The sequence below is a fragment of the Colias eurytheme genome, chromosome 2, assembly GCF_061535395.1.
Source record: "Colias eurytheme isolate Ceu_HAF_F1 chromosome 2, ilColEury1 Martin Lab GWU primary, whole genome shotgun sequence".
Classification (NCBI taxonomy): domain Eukaryota; kingdom Metazoa; phylum Arthropoda; class Insecta; order Lepidoptera; family Pieridae; genus Colias; species Colias eurytheme.
This window is the reverse complement of record NC_142981.1, coordinates 6,711,668-6,731,966: the sequence shown is the minus strand read 5'-3', so window position 1 is coordinate 6,731,966 and position 20,299 is coordinate 6,711,668. Positions and strand designations below refer to the sequence as shown.

General features: G+C 34.9%; 2 protein-coding genes across 3 annotated transcripts in view; one reads left to right on the top strand and one right to left on the bottom strand.

Annotated features, from left to right (window-relative positions):
- Positions 1-391: 391 nt before the first annotated feature.
- Positions 392-2,334, bottom strand: LOC149910410 (pyruvate kinase-like). Its single transcript, XM_090107899.1, has one exon. It carries the CDS (start codon positions 2,280-2,282, stop codon positions 588-590), a length of 1,695 nt encoding a protein of 564 aa, XP_089964025.1. The 5' UTR covers positions 2,283-2,334; the 3' UTR covers positions 392-587.
- A 310-nt stretch (positions 2,335-2,644) lies between these two features.
- The window catches only part of tai (basic helix-loop-helix family member taiman), a 44,561-nt gene continuing 26,906 nt past the window's right edge, over positions 2,645-20,299 (top strand). For both annotated transcript variants that reach the window (XM_090113559.1, XM_090113542.1), the window contains exons 1-2: positions 2,645-2,963; positions 15,580-15,701. In XM_090113559.1, the coding sequence (XP_089969685.1) occupies positions 15,673-15,701 (29 nt within the window). In that variant the 5' untranslated portion in view covers positions 2,645-2,963; positions 15,580-15,672. The remainder of the gene's footprint in view (positions 2,964-15,579; positions 15,702-20,299) is intronic.

Genomic DNA, 20,299 nt, shown 5'->3' with positions numbered 1-20,299 from the left:
CCGGTTATGATTTAGTGTGAACTAGCGGTCCGCCCCGGCTTCGCCCGTGGTACATATTTTGCAATAAAAGATAGCCTATGTTCTTTCTCAGGGTCTAAAGATTGTCTGTGCCAAATTTCATCAAAATCGGTCCAGTAGTTTATGCGTGAAAACCATACCTACATACATACAAACCTTTCCTCTTTATAATATTACTAGTATAGATAGTATATATAAACACATGATTAAACCATGATTTACAATGAAATTTAAGCCGAAAGCTTAAAAACAAAACATTAAAACTTATGGCTGTATTTCTGATGATGCATTTAATATTAACGAACACGCGTGCTATTCATATTGTATTTTCGAAATGTGAATCAAAGGACACAAATGGTGAACACCAGCTGTTTCTGTTTACATTTTCACCTGCGTTCAGTTCAAAAATAAATATTGCAAAATCGTCACTATAATATGATAGTTAGGTACTGAGTCCAATACAACATTAAAAAATTAATATTAAAAGTACCAAGACTAAGTTTAGAAATAAGAAATAGAAAATATTATTATTAGGTATAATAATTGTAAAATCTATATAAACTTAATTTTTATTCTACACATACAGTATCCCGAGCACTCGCATAAAGCAGTTTAATGTTGTCACAATAACCAGCACCGCGTCTGGATCCTGTTACTACAACGTATGGATCTCCTGCACGTAATAATCTCTTCGCTTTACAGTAATCAAGAGCAGCGTGAATTCGAGAATCCACTTCGGAGCACCATGTATTCTTGGCTACTTCAAAATAATGCATGGCGCGAACACCGCGCCAGAATCTTAACTGTCGAGCAGTATGACACGCCCTTGTCACTGCAATTATAGGACATGTAGGTTTAGCATGAGAGAGAATTTTCGCGGTACGTCCAGAGTTTGTTAAACAAATTATGACAACAGCTCGGGAACGCATAGCAAGTTCTACTGCAGTGACACCTATCGCTTTTGTGGGCTCATCAAGAGAAGTCTGCATTAGATCAGTTATACCATATACTTTAGGATGCCAAATTATATTCTCTGCATGTCTACATATAACTGCCGCTGCTGCAACACAATGTTCAGCCATTTTTACAGAATCATAACTTTGTACCAATTTCTTCAAGGGTGAGTCATAATGTAATTCTAGTCCAAGAACGTCAGCCCCATCCAACACCAAATTTGCGATATCGTTTACACACAGTGTCGGAATTTGTTCATTTAAAACAGCTTTAAATATACATGGTTTACCAACGTAATTACATTTCGCCAAAATTGATTTTTGGGCGATAAATATTTTTTCTACTGGTAAATCAGTACTTAAAATACATCTATCTACGTATAAACCATCAGCTTCTGCCAGTAAAGTATCAACACTATCAAAACCTAAAACAGAGTCGATACATGCAAAAACGAGTATGTGTTTTCCCTTTTCAGATAAACTTTCTTTAACCGCACGAATATCTTGCGGATTTTGTGCGTTTGGTACTAAAATGCCATCGATATCAGATCCTATGGCAAAAGCAATTTGTTCTTCCATATGTTCAAACGGTTGTTCTAAGGAATCACTATATGTAATCGATTCCTGAGATCTATTGCCTCTTTTAGAATCTATTTCATGAGGAACTTTAGAAATATGAACAGCCATTTTAGCGCCTACCATGCCATTTGTAGCTATTTTGCATTCAACTGAGTCATCGCCAACTTCTTCAATTATGAGTTTTATTTTACCAGACGTTAAACTATCAATAAATATGCAATCACCCTTTTGTAAATCAGTCAAATGATCATAGCCAACAAATAAGCAGTCCACAGTACCGCACTCTCGCCAACTAGTGTCAATTGTTAATCTAATCATTTCTTGTTCCTTCAACTCAACTGTAGTTTGCGGACCTCCTTTGAGTTCTCCGGTGATAATTTCAGGTCCTCTTACATCAACAAGAAGTGCTAAAGGATAAACGTATTCTAATTCAGCACTGTAGTTATATACAGCTTGTCTTATACTTTGTATGATTTGTCCACAAGCATCAGGTTCTAAATCACGCATGTTTAGTCGAGCCACAGTCATTCCAGCTGCAATTAAGCGTTGTATGGTTGCAGGTTCTTTATTATTTATACCTATTTCACACATAAGGCCAGTTTGCAGTTCTTCACAAGGGTTTTCATGAATATTTATATTACAATAATGTTTAATTAAAGTCGATTCTATTGGGCGTTCTTTTTCTCTGAACGACGGTAATGCTTCTAAAGGGAGGTGCCAGGGCAACGCCATTAATTAAATTCAAAATCTTTTACAAAAAGTAATAAAATTAAAATTATTCAGAATCATAAAATATGTCTTTCAAAATATTTTTTTTAATATTTATTTTAATAGCGGCATTTGTTTTTTTTTCAGTCACAAAAAATTTGAGCATTGATCATATTATTTTATATAGCTCAAAATTTAATTTTCCCTGATAATAATCAATCACGGAATAATCGTCATGTTCTTTTCTTCGTTTCGTAAAATAAATTTTAATTTGTTTACGTACAAAATTATGCATATAAATGTGACCATCCGAAAAAATGAGTCAAAGATAACATACCACAATAGTCACATCGCAGTTTGTGAAAATTAAAAAAAAAAGTGAACGAGGTTGCTTGACTGCGTGTCACGTTTATTCTTTGGCAGAATAATAAACGCGTTGCCTTTATTTTGCCATAGTCTTGGCGGATTACTAGTAAACTTCGTAGTGAATTCTATGGTTAAAGTGTTTTTTACAAAAGTTTGTGTTGTGGTGGACTGCTGAATTTCGTTATTAACTATTTCTTCTACCTGCCGTTTGTACTGTGCGACCGTGAAGGTTGAGAATGTTACGTCATTTTACTCTGTAGTGTTTGATATGAACTAAAACATATTTTCAAATAGTGTTGCTGTGCTGTTCCTCTTATGAATTAATGTTTTTGTTATAAGGTAAAGTAAGTGTTTATTGTTTTACATCCATAAAATATCCTTTTAGACCGGCTGCGACAAGATGCCGCCATGTTATTTAGTTATACTGTCAACCACCGACCGCGGTTAGCCCTGATACCTACACTTGAATTGATGTATTATCCGAGCTCTTTGTTTTTAAATTTAAACTCGCATGCTTTCTGCGCCTCCAAAAAATATCCTCTGTATCGAAAACAAAAATAATAGTTTAAAAACAAAGCTACACATTTGACTAGTTTTGTTTACTGGTGTATATTGACTGTCAATGTTATGACGTCATTCAATAACTTGAACATAACAGAAATATTATGGTCATAATTCCAATAAGATATAATTCGTCACATATTATAATAATATTCTTCTATAAATTTTCGTAAATTAAGGAAAATAATAGTATGGTACACGTGTTTTCTATAAATTGCGGAAACATTTTAAAATGGTCTAATAAAGTTATTAAACACATAACGTAGCCTTTTAAAGTATTCATTAATCTGTTATGCACTTACTAGAAATTAGTAATTGCATTTTTAATTGTTGTGGTACCATTAATTATTATTTTCAAAACTGAAGGCCATACATACATATAGGTCTATTGGTCTACTAATAAAGTAAAATAGATAAATATTAAAGTAACAATTAATGCAATCTATTCAAATAAAGTTGTATTAGTTATAATAATGGATGAATGGATTTTTGTGATATTTGATTTGTTGGATTTGTGTCCACTTTGATAAGGATAATTGGTCAAAATTGAGGACTAATAAAAAGCACCAAGATAGAGCTGGGTCTTTTTAAACCAACATCATATTGCCTCAAAGTAAAATTCCAATAGGAACACTGAAAAGAATAGACGCTTGTACAATGCTATATACAATGGTTGGACACATGGAACATAACTATCAGGCAGTAACTGTTACTAATATCAATAAAAAAAATAAAATAACTGAATACATTTTTTCACTTTTTGAACTGTTTTTTTTTGGAAAGTTGTTTACTTAACTATATGGTCTGTACCACTTATTTAAATTTGGTGGGAGATCCAAAAATAACCCTGTGTATTGATCAGGTACTTCTTGTATTATCCACCAATGATTATCATCCCAAGTGCAATAAGGAATTTCAAACATAATACCTACACCCACACCATCTAGTCACAGTGACAAGCACAGTATTACAATATTATTTCCTACAGTAAGGAAACGCCTTTGATGTCGCGCGATGCCGCCGCCAGCGTAGGTACTTACGCTGCCATACGAAAATACGCTAGGGTTGCAACAAATGGGAAATAAAACAATTGTGATTATTGTTATTATGATGAAATCATTTATTCATTGTACATTCAAATAATTGCGATTATTAAATCTGATGTAATTATTTGTTCATAAATATATAATTACAGATATTGCACTGCTAAATATTATTCACGTGGTCACTTTATTTTTGGATGTTCTTAATTGTTCTTAATTCGCATTGGGATGTACAATCTGATTAAAAAATAATGATGACATCATATACATACATAGCTTTGATTTTAATTCAACAGATACAATTAATATAATCTCTCTGAAATATTGTTTCCTTCTGGGATTTCAATGTAGAATTACATACGTAAACGGAACAGTTTGTGCGCGCCATAATAGAATATTGAAGTACCTATGTATAATAAAATTATTACACAAAAAATACGACTGTGTCGTCCTTTCGCGCTAGGTAATGCAAACTACAAGTACATTCGTGGCCATACTGTAGGAAATATGGTAATACTGTGGTGACAAGTATGCATTTTATGGACTATGAGATATATATTCTGTTTCCCATCAGTAACCCGTCTGTCAAAAAGATCAAGCTTACTAGTACAGAAATACAGAATATACTATTATTCATTTTTTAATCTGGACTATAAACTTCTAGTAACTTAAAATTTACTGTATAAGGTTTTATCTCAGGATATGTGATTTAAATTTTGAGAAACAATGTATGTGTTTCTATTATAACTTTAACCATAAATAATAAAAAAATGACTTTATGGAACAGTGGACAGGGTAATAAATAGGCTGACGATTAAGTTTTTATTGCAGGAACCCTTAGTTTGCGAGTCTGACTCGCACTAACGGTTTTGCATTACAAACCCTATTTAATTATGAACCATAATAATTATTATCAAACAGATAATCTCTATTTGTTTTTCTATGTATTTCATTGTTAGATATATATATATATATATATATTATTATTAAGGATGCATCAATACGCCTTTTCGCCGATACGATACCGATACTCTAATAAAAATATCGGCGATACCGATACCGATACGCCTACTGTGAATTCAAATAAAAAAAAATTCTAAAATCAGTCATAAAAATATTGTTGATACGTATCGGCTAACCCGAAGTATCGCCGATATATCGGTATCGGATGCGCCCCTAATTATTATATGTATTATACAATACAATTATTCTGCCAATGCATGCTCCCTCAAAGGTAAACCTCACTTCCTGTCTAGTTATCTGAAAACAAACCTCTTCTATGTACTATCTCGGGTCTCAAGCTATCATTGGACTTATGCAATGTCAGCTGGCTCAGTGATCTAGGTGTTTAGAATAAACAGACAAACAGCTACTTTTGCATTTTTGCAATAAAATTCTACAAAATGTTGCAGTTAAAATAAATAATTTTATTTATTTATTTTATTTATTTAGCCTTTTAAACTGGGTGAGGATGGTTCTTTTTTTTTATGACTGTATAATTTTCTTAATGATTTTTATGTATAATCCTATAGAATATCTCTCAACTCAGTGTGCCTTCTGGCAAAGGCCTCCTCCAGTAGTTTCCATTGTTTCCGGTCTTTGGCTACTCTCCTCCAATTGGGTCCCGCGGTAAGTTTAAGCTCGTCTTCCCAGCGCATATGTTGACGTCCTCGACTTCTCTTGCCATCCCTTGGATACCAGTTAGTCACAATTTGGCTCCATTTTTCTTGTCTAGATCTCAACATATGGCCGGTCCATCTCCATTTTTGGAGGTCTATTCTTTCCAGGATATCAGTCAGTTTTGTTTTCTCTCTTAATTGCAGGTTACTAATTCGATCTTGCCTTTTTGATCTTGTGATGCTCCGTTCCATGCTTCTCTGGCACTATGCTAATTTTTCTCGATGGTATTTGGTAAGGGACCATGTTTCGCAGCCGTAAGTTATGCAAGTAAGGATACAGGGGCCTTAGACAAAGTAACAATTACAAAACGATAACGAAGTTAGAAATCGCAAAAATGTATGGGATTGACATTAGATAGACCACGTGATCTAACGCGGCGTATGTCAATCCCATACATTTTTGCGATTTCTAACTTCGTTATCGTTTTGTAATTGTTACTTTGTCTACAGGCCCAGGCGTTGAATACTTTTCTTTTTATTGCCATGCTATGATCTTTTGATTTTAGATCATAGCATAAAATAAATAATACTTGATCTCAAACAATAAACAACACAATACTGATATAAGTGCTTTAAATTAATAAATCTAATTAGATTTTTGTCCATTGTAATTTAATAGTAAATTATTAATTCATCCAGGGTATGCCAATTTTAGTGACAATATGTATTTCATTTAATACATACTGGTTTCAGAATAACTTGCTTGAATTTTACACTTTGGCAAATCATTTGCAATTGCCACTAGAAAATTTTTTATGCATACAGGTTTGACCATGAGCAATAAGCAGTCTGGAGGACATTTCTGATGGGGAATGTGTATCTGTCTAAAATGTTCACATTGTTTTTAAATAGAAAATCTTTCCATTGTTATTCAAATGCCTGCTGTATAAATTGGCTCTTTTTACAGCTTATTTATTTGTTAATATGTACTTAAAACTAATAATAAACAGATTTATCATTGATTTTTAAATATATATATGTGTAATATATTTAATATACAGAAATAGTAGAACTAGTTACTGTTTTATCTATACATATAATAAATCTGTAGAAGGGTCAATTCTGTACATTGAAAACATTGAAAAAATAAATAGCAGGGGGTGTTACTGGATCGATACCAAACCCAAATATGTGATTAAAAAAATTTTTGTCTGTCTGTCTGTCTGTATGTGAAGACATCACGTGAAAACTAACGGTTCGATTTCGATGAAACTTGGTATAATTATACCTTATTATCCTGGGCGTTAAATAGGATACTTTTTATCCTGAAAAAATACGAAGAAAAAAAATAATCTCAATTTTTCAGTTTTATCCATAGACGTTGTTCTGTAGAACAGCGAACACACGTTGGGTATTATTATAGGCCTAGCCGTATTTGAGTCCAATAGATATTTATAAGATGTTATTGTCAGAGTTACTCAAAATGGAGAAATAAACCATCCACGCGAAGACCGACATCCGCGCGGACAGAGTCGCGGGCGGAAGCTAGTTATTAAATAAGTATAAAATATGGCCGGTTTACACGGGCTTAGTAACTAAGATCTTAGTGCTGGTCACATTGAATTGTTTTTTAATGTATTACAGCATCCAGAAATTTATCATAAACTAGCGGTCCGCCCCGGCTTCGCCCGTGGTACATATTTCGCAATAAAAGTTAGCCTATGTTCTTTCTGAGGGTCTAAGATTATCTGTGCCAAATTTCATCAAAATTGGTCCAGTAGTTTATGTGTGAAAACCATACATACATACATACAAACCTTTCCTCTTTATAATATTAGTATAGATAATGTATTCATTTTTATTAGAATTAGCGAAATTTAACACGAAAATTCATATTATTTCCGTAGTTTGACAGTAGAATTTTTGACACTAGAGGCAGGTAAATGCTCGGATACGAACCACGACAATGCTGAGCTATCGCTACATGCCTTTGATGTCTTTAGTCCTTATCCTAACTAAGAGCCAGTCCATCAATTCGTATGGGGAGTTGCGTCGCTACGTGCGCGCACTTTCATACTAGCCCATAGGTGGGAGAGACAAAATAGTTGCGGAGACAAAGTTGCTCCAGGAGATACCGAGATAGTTGGGAGGCTAGAGAGTGATAAAGGCTACTTTTTACCAAAATGATACATTTCATTCGTCAATATTATAAATGCGTGTGAGTATGTATGGAATATGGATGTTTGTTACCTACTCTTTCATGCAAATACTATTTTATCGATTATAATGAAATTTGGCACACAATTAATAGAGAGTAGGTAACTTAGATTAACACATAGGATAGGTTTTGTCCCGGAAATCTCACAGGAACGAGAACTATGCGGGTTTTTCTTTGAATACGTGGATAAAGCCGCGACGGAAAGCTAGTTTTGAAATAAAGAATTGGATATTTATTGTTCTTATTTGTAAATTATTTATTTTATGGAAACATAATCTGTAAAACCCGTTAAGAGGACTAAAATCTGTCCAAAATCTAAAATCGTGATCTCCATCAAGCGTCGTCGATTGTGTTAATGTGTGCGCGAGTCACTCAAGTTCAGCTAGCTCTTGTAGTCCTCTTAAAACTTAACCTTTTCTCTCTTAATTTTAAAGATTTTCACTTTACGCAACAATGTTTTTCGGGAGTGATTTTTTTTGGTTCGTAGTTAGCACACACAGTTGAGAATATGTTCAAGTTATAGATCGACATAGAGAACAAGCTGTTTAAGAGTTTTAAACAATTTAATTAAGAAATATTTATTTAGATAACAATAATTGTAAAACGAACATTATGCGCTTAACGTGGAATTCAAAGAAAATTAGCTTAAGCTTGTTGTTATAAGGATTACCTACTCCAGCCAGTGTAAGTCCCGGAAAAAATCGATCAAGCCCCTTTAGAGATTAGAAATGAATAAAGGAAATACATTTATTTCTACCGATACACATTAATACATATTATCCTACTAATATTATATTTAATGCGAAAGTTTGTGAGGATGGATGTATGTGTATGTGTTTGTTTGTTACTCTTCACGCTAAGGGTGCACTCACACACATCAGTCACCGTCAAGTCACCGATGACTGATCGGTGACGGTTTGTGTACGTATCCACAAACACCAGTCACCGTCATGTTGTCCGTCAGTCACGTCGCCGGTTTGACTGAATCATTGAACACATACATCAGGTTAGTCAGTGATTAGACGTGTGTCACGCTAGAGAACATGTAGCAATTATTGACGGTAGCACGACGCTGACTGAACTGAGACGTGACGGCACCGGGTGAGTGGGGATAAAAGTATGATACATGTATGGAAAGATTATTTGACGTGCCTGACCGGTGACGTCACTGATAGATTTCGTGCCGGCGACTGTCGTGTGGGAACAGAGTCATACTAGAACTATTGATACATATTTTTTTTTAATCCTGTCCGGTGACGTGCCGTGACGGTGACTGATGTGTGTGAGTGCACCCTAATACTATTGAACCGATTACAATGAAATGTAACTTGGATTAACACATATGATAGGTTTTATCCCGAAAATCCCACGGGAACGGAACTATGCGGGTTTTTCATTGAAAACAAGGGAGAAACCCAGGCGGAAAGCATTGATAACTACACGGTACATAATGGATAATATCCACTCAGTAATTTGAGAATCTATTGTTAGACGTAACTTTTGATTTAATAATTTTGTGGATTTATTAAGGTGGGTTCCCACGGCATGTTTGCTTCACAAACCCGACCGCGCCACACCAGACCACATGCCGTGGGAATCGGTGCGCCTGTGGACGTCTGCCGAGGCCCGTGCTATCCATTGGAAGTCGGTAAGATCAAAGGTGCGGCGTGGCGCGGTGCGACGGCGTCCGTCGACGTCCGTCGTGGTGCGTCGGGGCCTGCCGTCTGTAGCGCGTATGCGTCGGTTGTAATCATTCATTTCACCTGCGGCCGCGTATGCGAGTACACGTGCTGAATGCTGATAGAGTGGACGTCGGACGAACGAACTTATTTTTTCCATACATGTATCATACTTTTATCCCCACTCACCCGGTGCCGTCACGTCTCAGTTCAGTCAGCGTCGTGCTACCGTCAATAATTGCTACATGTTCTCTAGCGTGACACACGTCTAATCACTGACTAACCTGATGTATGTGTTCAATGATTCAGTCAAACCGGCGACGTGACTGACGGACAACATGACGGTGACTGGTGTTTGTGGATACGTACACAAACCGTCACCGATCAGTCATCGGTGACTTGACGGTGACTGATGTGTGTGAGTGCACCCTAAGTCCTAACAGAGGCAGTGTACATACTAAAATATAATTTAAATACACAATAGCTACAAATATGTAGCTTAATCACCAAAGTTAAACAAATATATACAATTTTATTTATACATATAATATGTACGTACAGTACTCAAAAAGTAATAATGCGTATAGAAATCTTCGTCACTGTTCGGCAACTGTCATATTCCCGGAGCGTCCGAAGATGATATATGTATGTGTATATATAGTGGTTAAATGCATTTTCTTCATGCATAATTTAGTCAAATTATGTGTTTTGTGCTAAAAGAGATTAATATTTATTTGTAAGTAATGATTTTGTTTCGATAATGCCTTGTAAATAGCGAGGATAACCCCACGATTTCGAATATATCTTTGTTGGATTGATCTACTTGGAAAATTTTATACCTAGTACTTTTAAAGTATCTTACTGAAGCTGGTGTAATGATGGAAGAAAATAAGGTTAAAATAACACAAAATTTATATTGTATAAAATATGGTTTTCAAATTCAAACACAGGTTTACATTTAAACCATATAAATCTAATCATTAAAATCTCAGTTCAAAAGTATTTACAGTACTGATCATTCTTCAATATTATGACAATCACAAAAAAATAACAATAAAAACAATCAAAATCAGGGATTATCTTTATTTCTGACATTTAAGATACATCGGAACTTTCATTATAATTCAATTCACCTTTAAAAACAAAACCAAGAAGGGTATGTAATAGCAGCTCTATATAATTCCACACAGGGAGAACACGTGCAGTCACCACCAATATTTAAAGACGACTGACGGATTTTTGAGTTTTTTGACTAACAGGCTACCGTCACCTACCGCCCGATTTGTTTTTGATTGTGTATGACCATGAATTGACTTCTATTTCTTTTGAACAAGGTGTAAAATGCAAGTGCATTGTTTAGGGCTCTTACGATTCAAAGATTCGAGTGTTTTGGGAAATACGACAATTAGCGAAGATTTGCATGCGCATTATTAATTTTGGAGTACCTTTTTTTTTTTTTTTTTTTTTTATCAGCCTGTCGTGTCCCAATGCTGAGCAAAGGCCTCTCCAAGTCGCTTCCACGAATCGCGGTCTTGTCCTAATGAGAACCAGTCATTTTTAAATTGGTGAAGTTCATCTCGCCATCTCTTCTTCGGCCTGCCGCGACGTCTTCTATGTGTTCCTGGGCTCCACAAAGTGGTTATCTTGGCCCACAGTTCGTCCGGCATGCGACTTATGTGCCCTGCCCAACTCCATTTCAACGCAGCGGCTTTTTGCGCTACATCGGCAATTTTAGTTTTGGAGCGCAGCTCGGTGTTTCGAACACGATCTGTTAATTTAACACCCAGTATACTTCGCTCCATTGCCCTTTGACAGACCTTCAGTTTGGACTTTTGTTCCTTTGTCAGCGACCAAGTTTGCGCACCATAAGTCAAGATAGGAAGAATACACATGTCCATAAGCTTTCTTTTGATGTTGATAGGGAGATCTCCTTTAAAAAATTCCTTCATGGACCAAAAACTCCTCCAAGCATTTTCTATTCGCCTTGTGATTTCGCGATCTTGTCTTGCCTGGAAGGAGAGTACTTGTCCGAGATATATGTATTCTTGGACATATTGTATATCTTCGTTATCGATGGTCATTCTGATCTTGGTGGTATTGGTCATGATTTTGGTCTTGGTCCTGTTCATTTTTAGTCCAACCTCAAGGCTGACGTTGCTTAGGTCTTGTAGCATTTCTTGTAGTTCGCGAGCTGAAGAAGAGAATAGAACCACATCATCAGCAAAGCGCAAGTTGGTTAATTTTGCTCCACCGACAGCAATGCCCCGTTCCATCCAACCAATCGTAAGTTTTCTAAATATATATTCCAAGGTACTATTGAATAATTTAGGAGATAATGGGTCGCCCTGTTTAACACCCCTTTGGATTTGAAATTTTGGACCAATTGTTTGCAATTTTATTGAAGCTGTGCTGTTTTTATATACATTTTTGAGTAAATTAATATATGTAGAACCTATATTTTGAGTTTGAAGGGCGTCGAATATTGAATTAAGTATGTGTTATACTATCAAACGCTTTAGAGTAATCTACAAAGGCCATGTACAATGAGATGTTATTTTCTTGACATTTTTCAATAATTTGATTGATTGTATGAAGGTGATCGGTGGTGGAGAGTCCTCCGCGAAATCCAGCTTGTTCGGGTGGTTGTTCGTCGTCGAGTTGCTTTGCAATACGGTTATTGATAACCTTGATGAACATTTTATACAAGTGAGATACTAGGCTTATTGGTCTATAGTTGTTGACGTCAGATTTATCTCCTTTTTTATGTAAAAGAATAATATTTGAATGACACAACTGTTCAGGGATATTACCGGTTTTTAAAATTGAATTAAACAAATTGCATATATGTGGTAGTAATTGGTGTTTGGCTATTTTTAGCATTTCCGTACTAATCCCATCCTCTCCAGGCACTCTATTATTTTTCATTGTTTGTAGTACTGTGTTAACTTCAAAAGCTGTGATCGGTGGTATATCATCAGAACAAATATAGTTAATTGGTGATGTGATGTTTTCAAATGAAATGCTATTTTGGGAATATAGAGATTTGTAGTAATCCGTGCATATGTCCATTATTTTTTCTCTATTGCGTTGTTTGACTCCATTTTGGTCTTTTAAACAAGTTATCCAATTTTTGGATTGTGAAATTCCGTATTTAGCTGTTTTTAAAGATCGGGTGTTCTCAATGGCTGACATTATTAAACTGTTATTGTATCGTCTAATATCCTTTCTAATACTTCGTTTCACTTTCTTGTCTATGGTTTTAAACTCTGCACTGTTCTTATTGGTACTTAATCTTTCATTTAATATTTTTTTTTGTGTAATTTGATAATTTGCGTTTATTCGAAGGATCTTGTTTGATTAATTTACATGCATTCTTTAAACTATTTTCTATATTACTGTATTGTTCCTGAACATTTTTACTCGACATATTCAGTGCACTAAAACTATTTTCTAATTGTATGCAAAAGTCATCCTTGTTATTAATTAGGGTTTCTTTATCCAGTCTTTTAATTCTGTTGCTAAATGTTTTTTGTCGCTGAATTTTTGTGTTTAATTTCAATGATGCTCTAATTGGTCTGTGATCTGATTTAAATTTAATTCTATTTAAAACTTGTATATTATTGACAATAGTTTGTTCTGAAATCAATATGTAGTCTATTTCGTTTTTAGTTTCTGTATTAGGTGAGATCCAAGTCCATCTGCGGGAAGATTTCTTATAAAAGAAGCTATTGCTAATGAAGAGATTTTGAGCCCATGCAAACTGAATAAGCCGTGTGCCTCTATCGTTTCTTAAACCTAATCAAACTAAATTGGAGTACCTACTGTGCATATATTTTGTACTCCTATAACAACTTGTTTCTTTTTAAATCGATACTAATGGAGACAAATCAACAACAAATATACAAATCTCCGCATCGATAATAGCAATCGATAAGATCTGAGCATTCTAGGGACAGACAGACAAACTAGCGGGAAGCGATTTTGTTTTATACTATGTTGTGGAGAGGATTAACATCATTTTAGGCTTTATTTTTTTTGTAAGTCGCTTACGGCCCGGAGCTTCGCCCGCATATTCAAAGCAAATTGCCATTGCATAGATATTTCTAAAATTATTAAATTTTAATAGCATCCCGTTCTACTCTCTAGAGTCTAGACTACTAACAACAGACACAAAAATCATGTCATGAAATCGCTCACTTGCGATGTGCAAGAAAGACAATCACACAAGCACACTTTCGCATTGTTAATATTTGTAAGAACCAGCCGTTCTCCCCGGCGCGGCTGTTGAAAAACAAAAAAACTACCTGGGCGAGTAGACCAGGGTAGATAATTTTTGGAATAAAATAAAATCGCAGTAAGATGAAACCCATTAGAAAAGGAGGGGAATATGATAAAAACAAAATGAAAAATAAACTACGGTCAATCCGAGTTCGGGAAGTGGGAGGGGGGAGCTTTTAAGTGAAAAAAATGGTTTCTTTCGATTTCCGACAAAACTACGAGTCCTACGGAAAAAATTTCAATGGCAAAGTTGTAGGTAATAAAAAGATCTACAACTTTTGATTTAATTAACAATTTTTTCACATAACCTAAAAAATTTAGGTGAAAAATTTAAAAAAACCAAGTTTTTGGTTTTTTATTTTTATCTTCTTCAAAATTTATTTTTTTTCTACGAAAGGTGATGGTCCAAAAATGTATGGACCAAAAACCCAGAGTCGATTTAGACAAATTGGGTATCAATGGCTTTATTATATTGCACAATTTACCCCACCGAAAAATTAATGCCCATATCCATGGGGTATGAGAGTTATAGACTAACAAAGTATATATGGAAAAATCATGAGTAACTTGTTATTTTTACCATTTTATACAACAGCAGTATACTATTAATCCATCCATCAGCCGAAGGGCGTCCACTGCTGGACATTGGCCTCCCCCAAGGTTTTCCACTGCGATCGGTCCTGTGCCACCCGCATCCAGCGGCTTTTTTTTTCTGTTGGGGCGGAAAGGTCCCATTCGAGGACGCGAATCGGAGGACGTAGTGTTGGTAGGCCCCCCACAAGGTGAACCGACGATCTGGTGAAGGTCGCGGGTAGCCGCTGGATGCGGGTGGCACAGGACCGATCGCGGGGGAAAACCTTGGGGGAGGCCTATGTCCAGCAGTGGACGTCCTTCGGCTGATGGATGGTTTAATAGTATACTGCTGTTGTAAAAAATGGTAAAAATAACAAGTTACTCATGATTTTTTCATATATATATATACTTTGTTAGCCTATAATTCTCATACCCCATGGATATGGGCATTAATTTTTCGGTGGGGTAAATTGTGTAATATAATAAAGCCATTGATACCCAATTTGTCTAAATCGACTCTGGGTTGTTTTTGGACCATCACCTTTGGTGGAAACTTACTTCATTTGTCCCAAATAGACTGTAATTTATTTGATTGAAAATATTTATTTTTTCGCCTTATTTCAACTTAATACCAACAAAACAACCATTCAAATTGGTTCAGCATTTCCTTTGTATATATGCCTTTCTGCCCGTGGTTTCGCCCGTGTTCTGTTAAACTTGACAAATTATAGACTTACCTTCCTCGGGCTCCATAATCAGGGTGAAAACAGAATGAAAATAGGTGCTTTCTTTTTTAAGTTTATCGTGAACGGACCGACAGAAAGACGTGGCGGAGGACTTTGTTGTATAATAGTAGTGAAGATATAATATTGGAATTTGGTGCATAAAATCTATTGTACAGTACATTTTCGTTGCGGTAATTGGGAGGCAGTGTGAGTTGTGTCGTTGAACCTGTGATAACCAATTTATTCTTAATTGTTTTAGAACTTTTGCATCGGAGTTTGCTGGTAATCGGGTGTAGCCACGGATCGTCACGATACGGCGCTGAATGGCGCCACGCACGTCAATGACATATTTATGCAAGTCCTGGTCAACGAAAATGCAAGGTAGGTGATGATTTATTATGTATATAGAAGAAAGCACCATCTTCATTTTATCCTAATTATAATTTAATGATAATTGCTCGATTCACCTAAAACATAATTTTACTTTTTTTAACTCAATTACATAAGAATGCGCCATTATCTCTCTCAGTACCTAGAGTACTACTACCTACTTTATAATAATTTTCTATGAACGCGTTCCAAAGATCGATATTAATATGTGTGGGCTTAATTCTTCGGAAATATCATGTTTATGAAAATGAAGAGCAATTGAGAAGTAGTTTTTGTTATCATGGCGACGCTATGACGGCAGTAGCACTGGCGGTTTCCATAGCGACCTCGCTGGCTCATCGTGTCGAGCGAGCAGTAAGGGTACGATCAATCCCGAGCCAAGGAAACCCGCACCCTTCACCGGCTGTTTACACCGTACTTGCGCACATTTCTCGCGCATTTTGCTTCTCAAATCTACCGATTCATATAGCATGATGTACATAGGTGTTATATTTTAGCAATTCTCACGAAGGTAAATCTGTTTTGAGAAAATAAAAGTACCTACCCAGCCACATATTAAATGAATAAAGAAAATTACGATTCAGTCTAATTCCATCATTTAATAATGAATATTTTTATCTGGTGATATTAGAAAGGTTTTGTCATAGGTATGAGAGGGCATAATTATATTATAAGAAGAAAATATAATATCCAAATTAGTATTGGTATATTTAAATATAATACATATTATACCTAGTTCCGAGGATGAATAATTGCGAGTTTATTCACACTGTTTCAGGGTGGTAGGTCATTGACATTGCGCTTACATCTAAAATGAAAAGGTTTAATGCTAGTACGTACAGATTACCGCTGTCGAACACTACGCGCTTGACTAGTGTTATATGGAAAATATAAAATTGTATATCGTGTGATCGGATTACTTAAGAGGTATGTACGTTTTAGCGGGAAGGAACGTGACCTTGACCTCAGAGCAATAGGCCTAACCTGCCCCAAAAGACTTAGGTGAAAAGTTACTGGTCGATAATAAAACATCGCTTTCACGCAAGCGCCCTTGCACTGGTCCACACAATCGATCCGCCCGCCCACGTGACGCAACGCATTTGCGAGGATTCCTTTCACTGCTGAAAACTCTTACTTCACGAAACAATTAAATCATTATCATAACGATGTGAAGTAACACTCTTTTGTTAGAAGATATATAATTTTTAGAACAGAGTTTTAAAGTATAATTGTTGAATCTCCTATTTGATGGAATGACTAGCGGATTCATCGAATGATGACATTCAATGAAATAACTGGGCTGAACGTTGATTTAACAAGCATCACTCAACGTCCTAGTTGAGTGACGCTTGTTAAATGTTAGCGGATTTTAACATAGCCCTTTGAACAGAGCGGATTTAACGCTCGGCATATTGTTGAATGACTAGCGCTCTCATTACTAGATTAGCGGTCCCAGTATAACAGAATATTGTATGATAATTTAATCATTCACACCATGATCAATTTTCTTAATAGCTTCATAAATAACATTTAACTTGCAAGCATCCCTATAAATTAAGTTGAACAAAATGCATAATCCTTTATGTAATGAATAAATCGCCTACTTCTCGTAACTTAGAAATTACGATCGTAAAAACGTATGTACACTTAAATATATGTATACTCTGTTTAAAGAAAATGAATCTTTAGCTGTGACGTAGAACTCGTTGGTAATACCAATACCAAGACCAGTATTACAACTTACTCACAGTTGAGCAACATTGGTATTGACAACCGTTTTAGCATTGATGCGGTTAGTACGACTTGCGTAAGATTTTTTCCTGCTAAACGCCCAAGTTTTCATAAATAATATTTTCCTTAATCGACATTATTATATTACTAGCTTTTCGCCGGCGGCTCCGCCCGCGGTTTCAAAGAAAAACTCGCATATTTCCCGTTCCCGTGGAATTTCCGTTATAAAACCTATCCTATATTACCTACTCGTGGATAATGTAGCTTTCGAATGGTGAAAGAATTTTTAAAATCGGTCCAGTAGTTTATGAGCCTATTCATTACAATCAAACAAAGTTTTCCTCTTTATAATATTAATGTAGATTAGGCTACTCTGAAATATGCGTCCATACTCGTACTTATTTATTTATTTATTTGATTTGCCAACAGATGTACATCTTATTCTTATATCTTCTTATATATAAAAATGAATCGCAAAATGTGTTGGTAAGCGCATAACTCGAGAACGGCTGAACCGATTTCGATAATTCTTTTTTTATTATATTCCTTGAAGTACGAGGATGGTTTTTACTTTTTATGTAGTGAGAAAACGTAAATATGTACCACGGGCGAAGCCGGGGCGGACCGCTAGTTTATAATATATTTTGAGTATGTGACATAATTAGCATGCATAGCAAGATGTAGATCCAATTACAGGCAAATACAACATGCGTTTTTGAGTTGTATCAAATTATAGCTTCTAAATCGTAGTTTAAATTCTAACCAGAAAACATTATTTTTATCAGTATAATTTTTATGTATAACGTTTTTATATGCAAACTAACTAAGGAAGTTGATGTCAACTTTTGTACTATTTAAATAATCTGCATATTATGTTCCCGACAAACTCTAGCAATGACGCTGTTGAAGCCTAAATTGGTTCTATATCTTTTGACAAAAAATACATTGATTTTCCTAGAGTATCTCCTTGGAACAGCCATAATAATTTTTGATAGAAGATAAGGACCAATATACGAATTAGTAAAAATTTTTTTATAACAACATTTGATCGTTATTATACGTTTTTTCATTTTCGATGATTGATTCATACTCCTCTATATCTTTTAACTAGAGACAAATCATTCTTTATTTCCATCTTTGCCATTTGCCGTTGAGATCCAAGCACTGTTATTTATAGATATGTAATATAATTCAGATATATAACAATAACATAATTCGTATTTTTCATAGTTTGTTGGTGGAACCGGAGAAGGGTGCAGAGTGACTGTGGGAATTATTTGAGATTAGCCGTGACTAACTCGAACACTAATTTCATGAGAATTTTATCGAAATCTTATTTAGAATGGCGTACAGAATATTTGTCCAATGTTTTCTATGTTATAAATAGGAAGTTTCAGTTTATAGGTTAAATAAATTAAACTCTCGTTTCATTTTTAAAACAGTATTTTATCATAAACTAGCTTTCCGCCCGCGGCTTTGCCCGCTTTGTCTAAAACATAATAAAATATATACTAAAACCTTCCTCTTGAATCACTCTATCTATTAAAAAAACCGCATCAATATACATAGGGACAAAGGGACAGAGAAAGCGACTTTGTTTTATACTATGTAGTGATGATGTGCACAAAATGAGTTAATTATGAGAATTAAATGGAAATATCTCACATGATCCCCGAGCAATATATTAAGCAATTTGTACTCTCATTACTAGTCTCATTTCATCAAATTGCAAAGGCTCTCGTGAGATTTGAACCTCATCAGTTTACTCAGATACCTATTTGTTTATTATGATTATATTGTTATAACTTTGTTACAATCGCTCGCCAATTGTTTTGTAAAACCTGACTTACGGTTTACCTACGTGCAATATATATTTACTGAATCTTTTTACCTGTAATTTTTTATAACAACATAAAATTGAAAGATTACGAGGATTTATTAGGCATGTCTTTCCAAAAATACCGCCGAGCTATTCGTTATTGAAATAGTTTAATATATTAATTATTATTATATATTATTATGTACTTAATCTAAGTATATCTAATATCTATACCTATTTGTTATAAGATAGTCGTGTTACATACACTCTTTATAAATCAATAAGGACAGAACGTATTCATGATTTTTACCTCGATCGATCGAAAAAAAGATCGTACAAATCCGAATGAAACGAAATGCTAACTAAAGTTTCAGTGTTCCCTACACACATTCCGATTTTTTCCAGATTGATCTGACAAAATGTGTCTGAATTTTATTGTGTTGTATACCTACCTCTCTGCCTTGTCGAAGCATCTGCATCCAGAACTTAATTTCTGAATTGTACATGACAAGTGGATTAACTTTACACAGGAAACCACATGAAAAATTCTTCCCCCAGTCTTCTATTTTACCATACCATGAAAATTCGTAGTAAAGATAATATGTCTGTGTAGCAAATATAACTTTCAGCTGCGCGCGTACGCTGAAACTAAAGATTTTATGAAAAAGGTTGCTAAAATCGAAATTGTTGGAAATTTTCTCTAGTTTATTTAGTCAGTAGATATTTTTTCTTAAATCGACAAAACGTGCATTACGATGCTTTTTTCCAATGTGGCGGTGCGAGAGGAAAAGTAAAATAGAAGAAAGATACGAGGTGGCAATGTAGAAAATATATGTACCTCATTTTAAAAATCCCTCATTTTCGAACTACCTACCAGAAAACTTTCTAGACTAAACTACTACTAATATTACTGGAATAAAAGTAGAAGTAGTAAGTAGAAAAACGAAAAATTTTAGACCTCTTCATGGATCAGTACCACATAATAACTTCACTAAATATATTTTAAAAATTAAGTAAACATAATATAATATCTGATCTA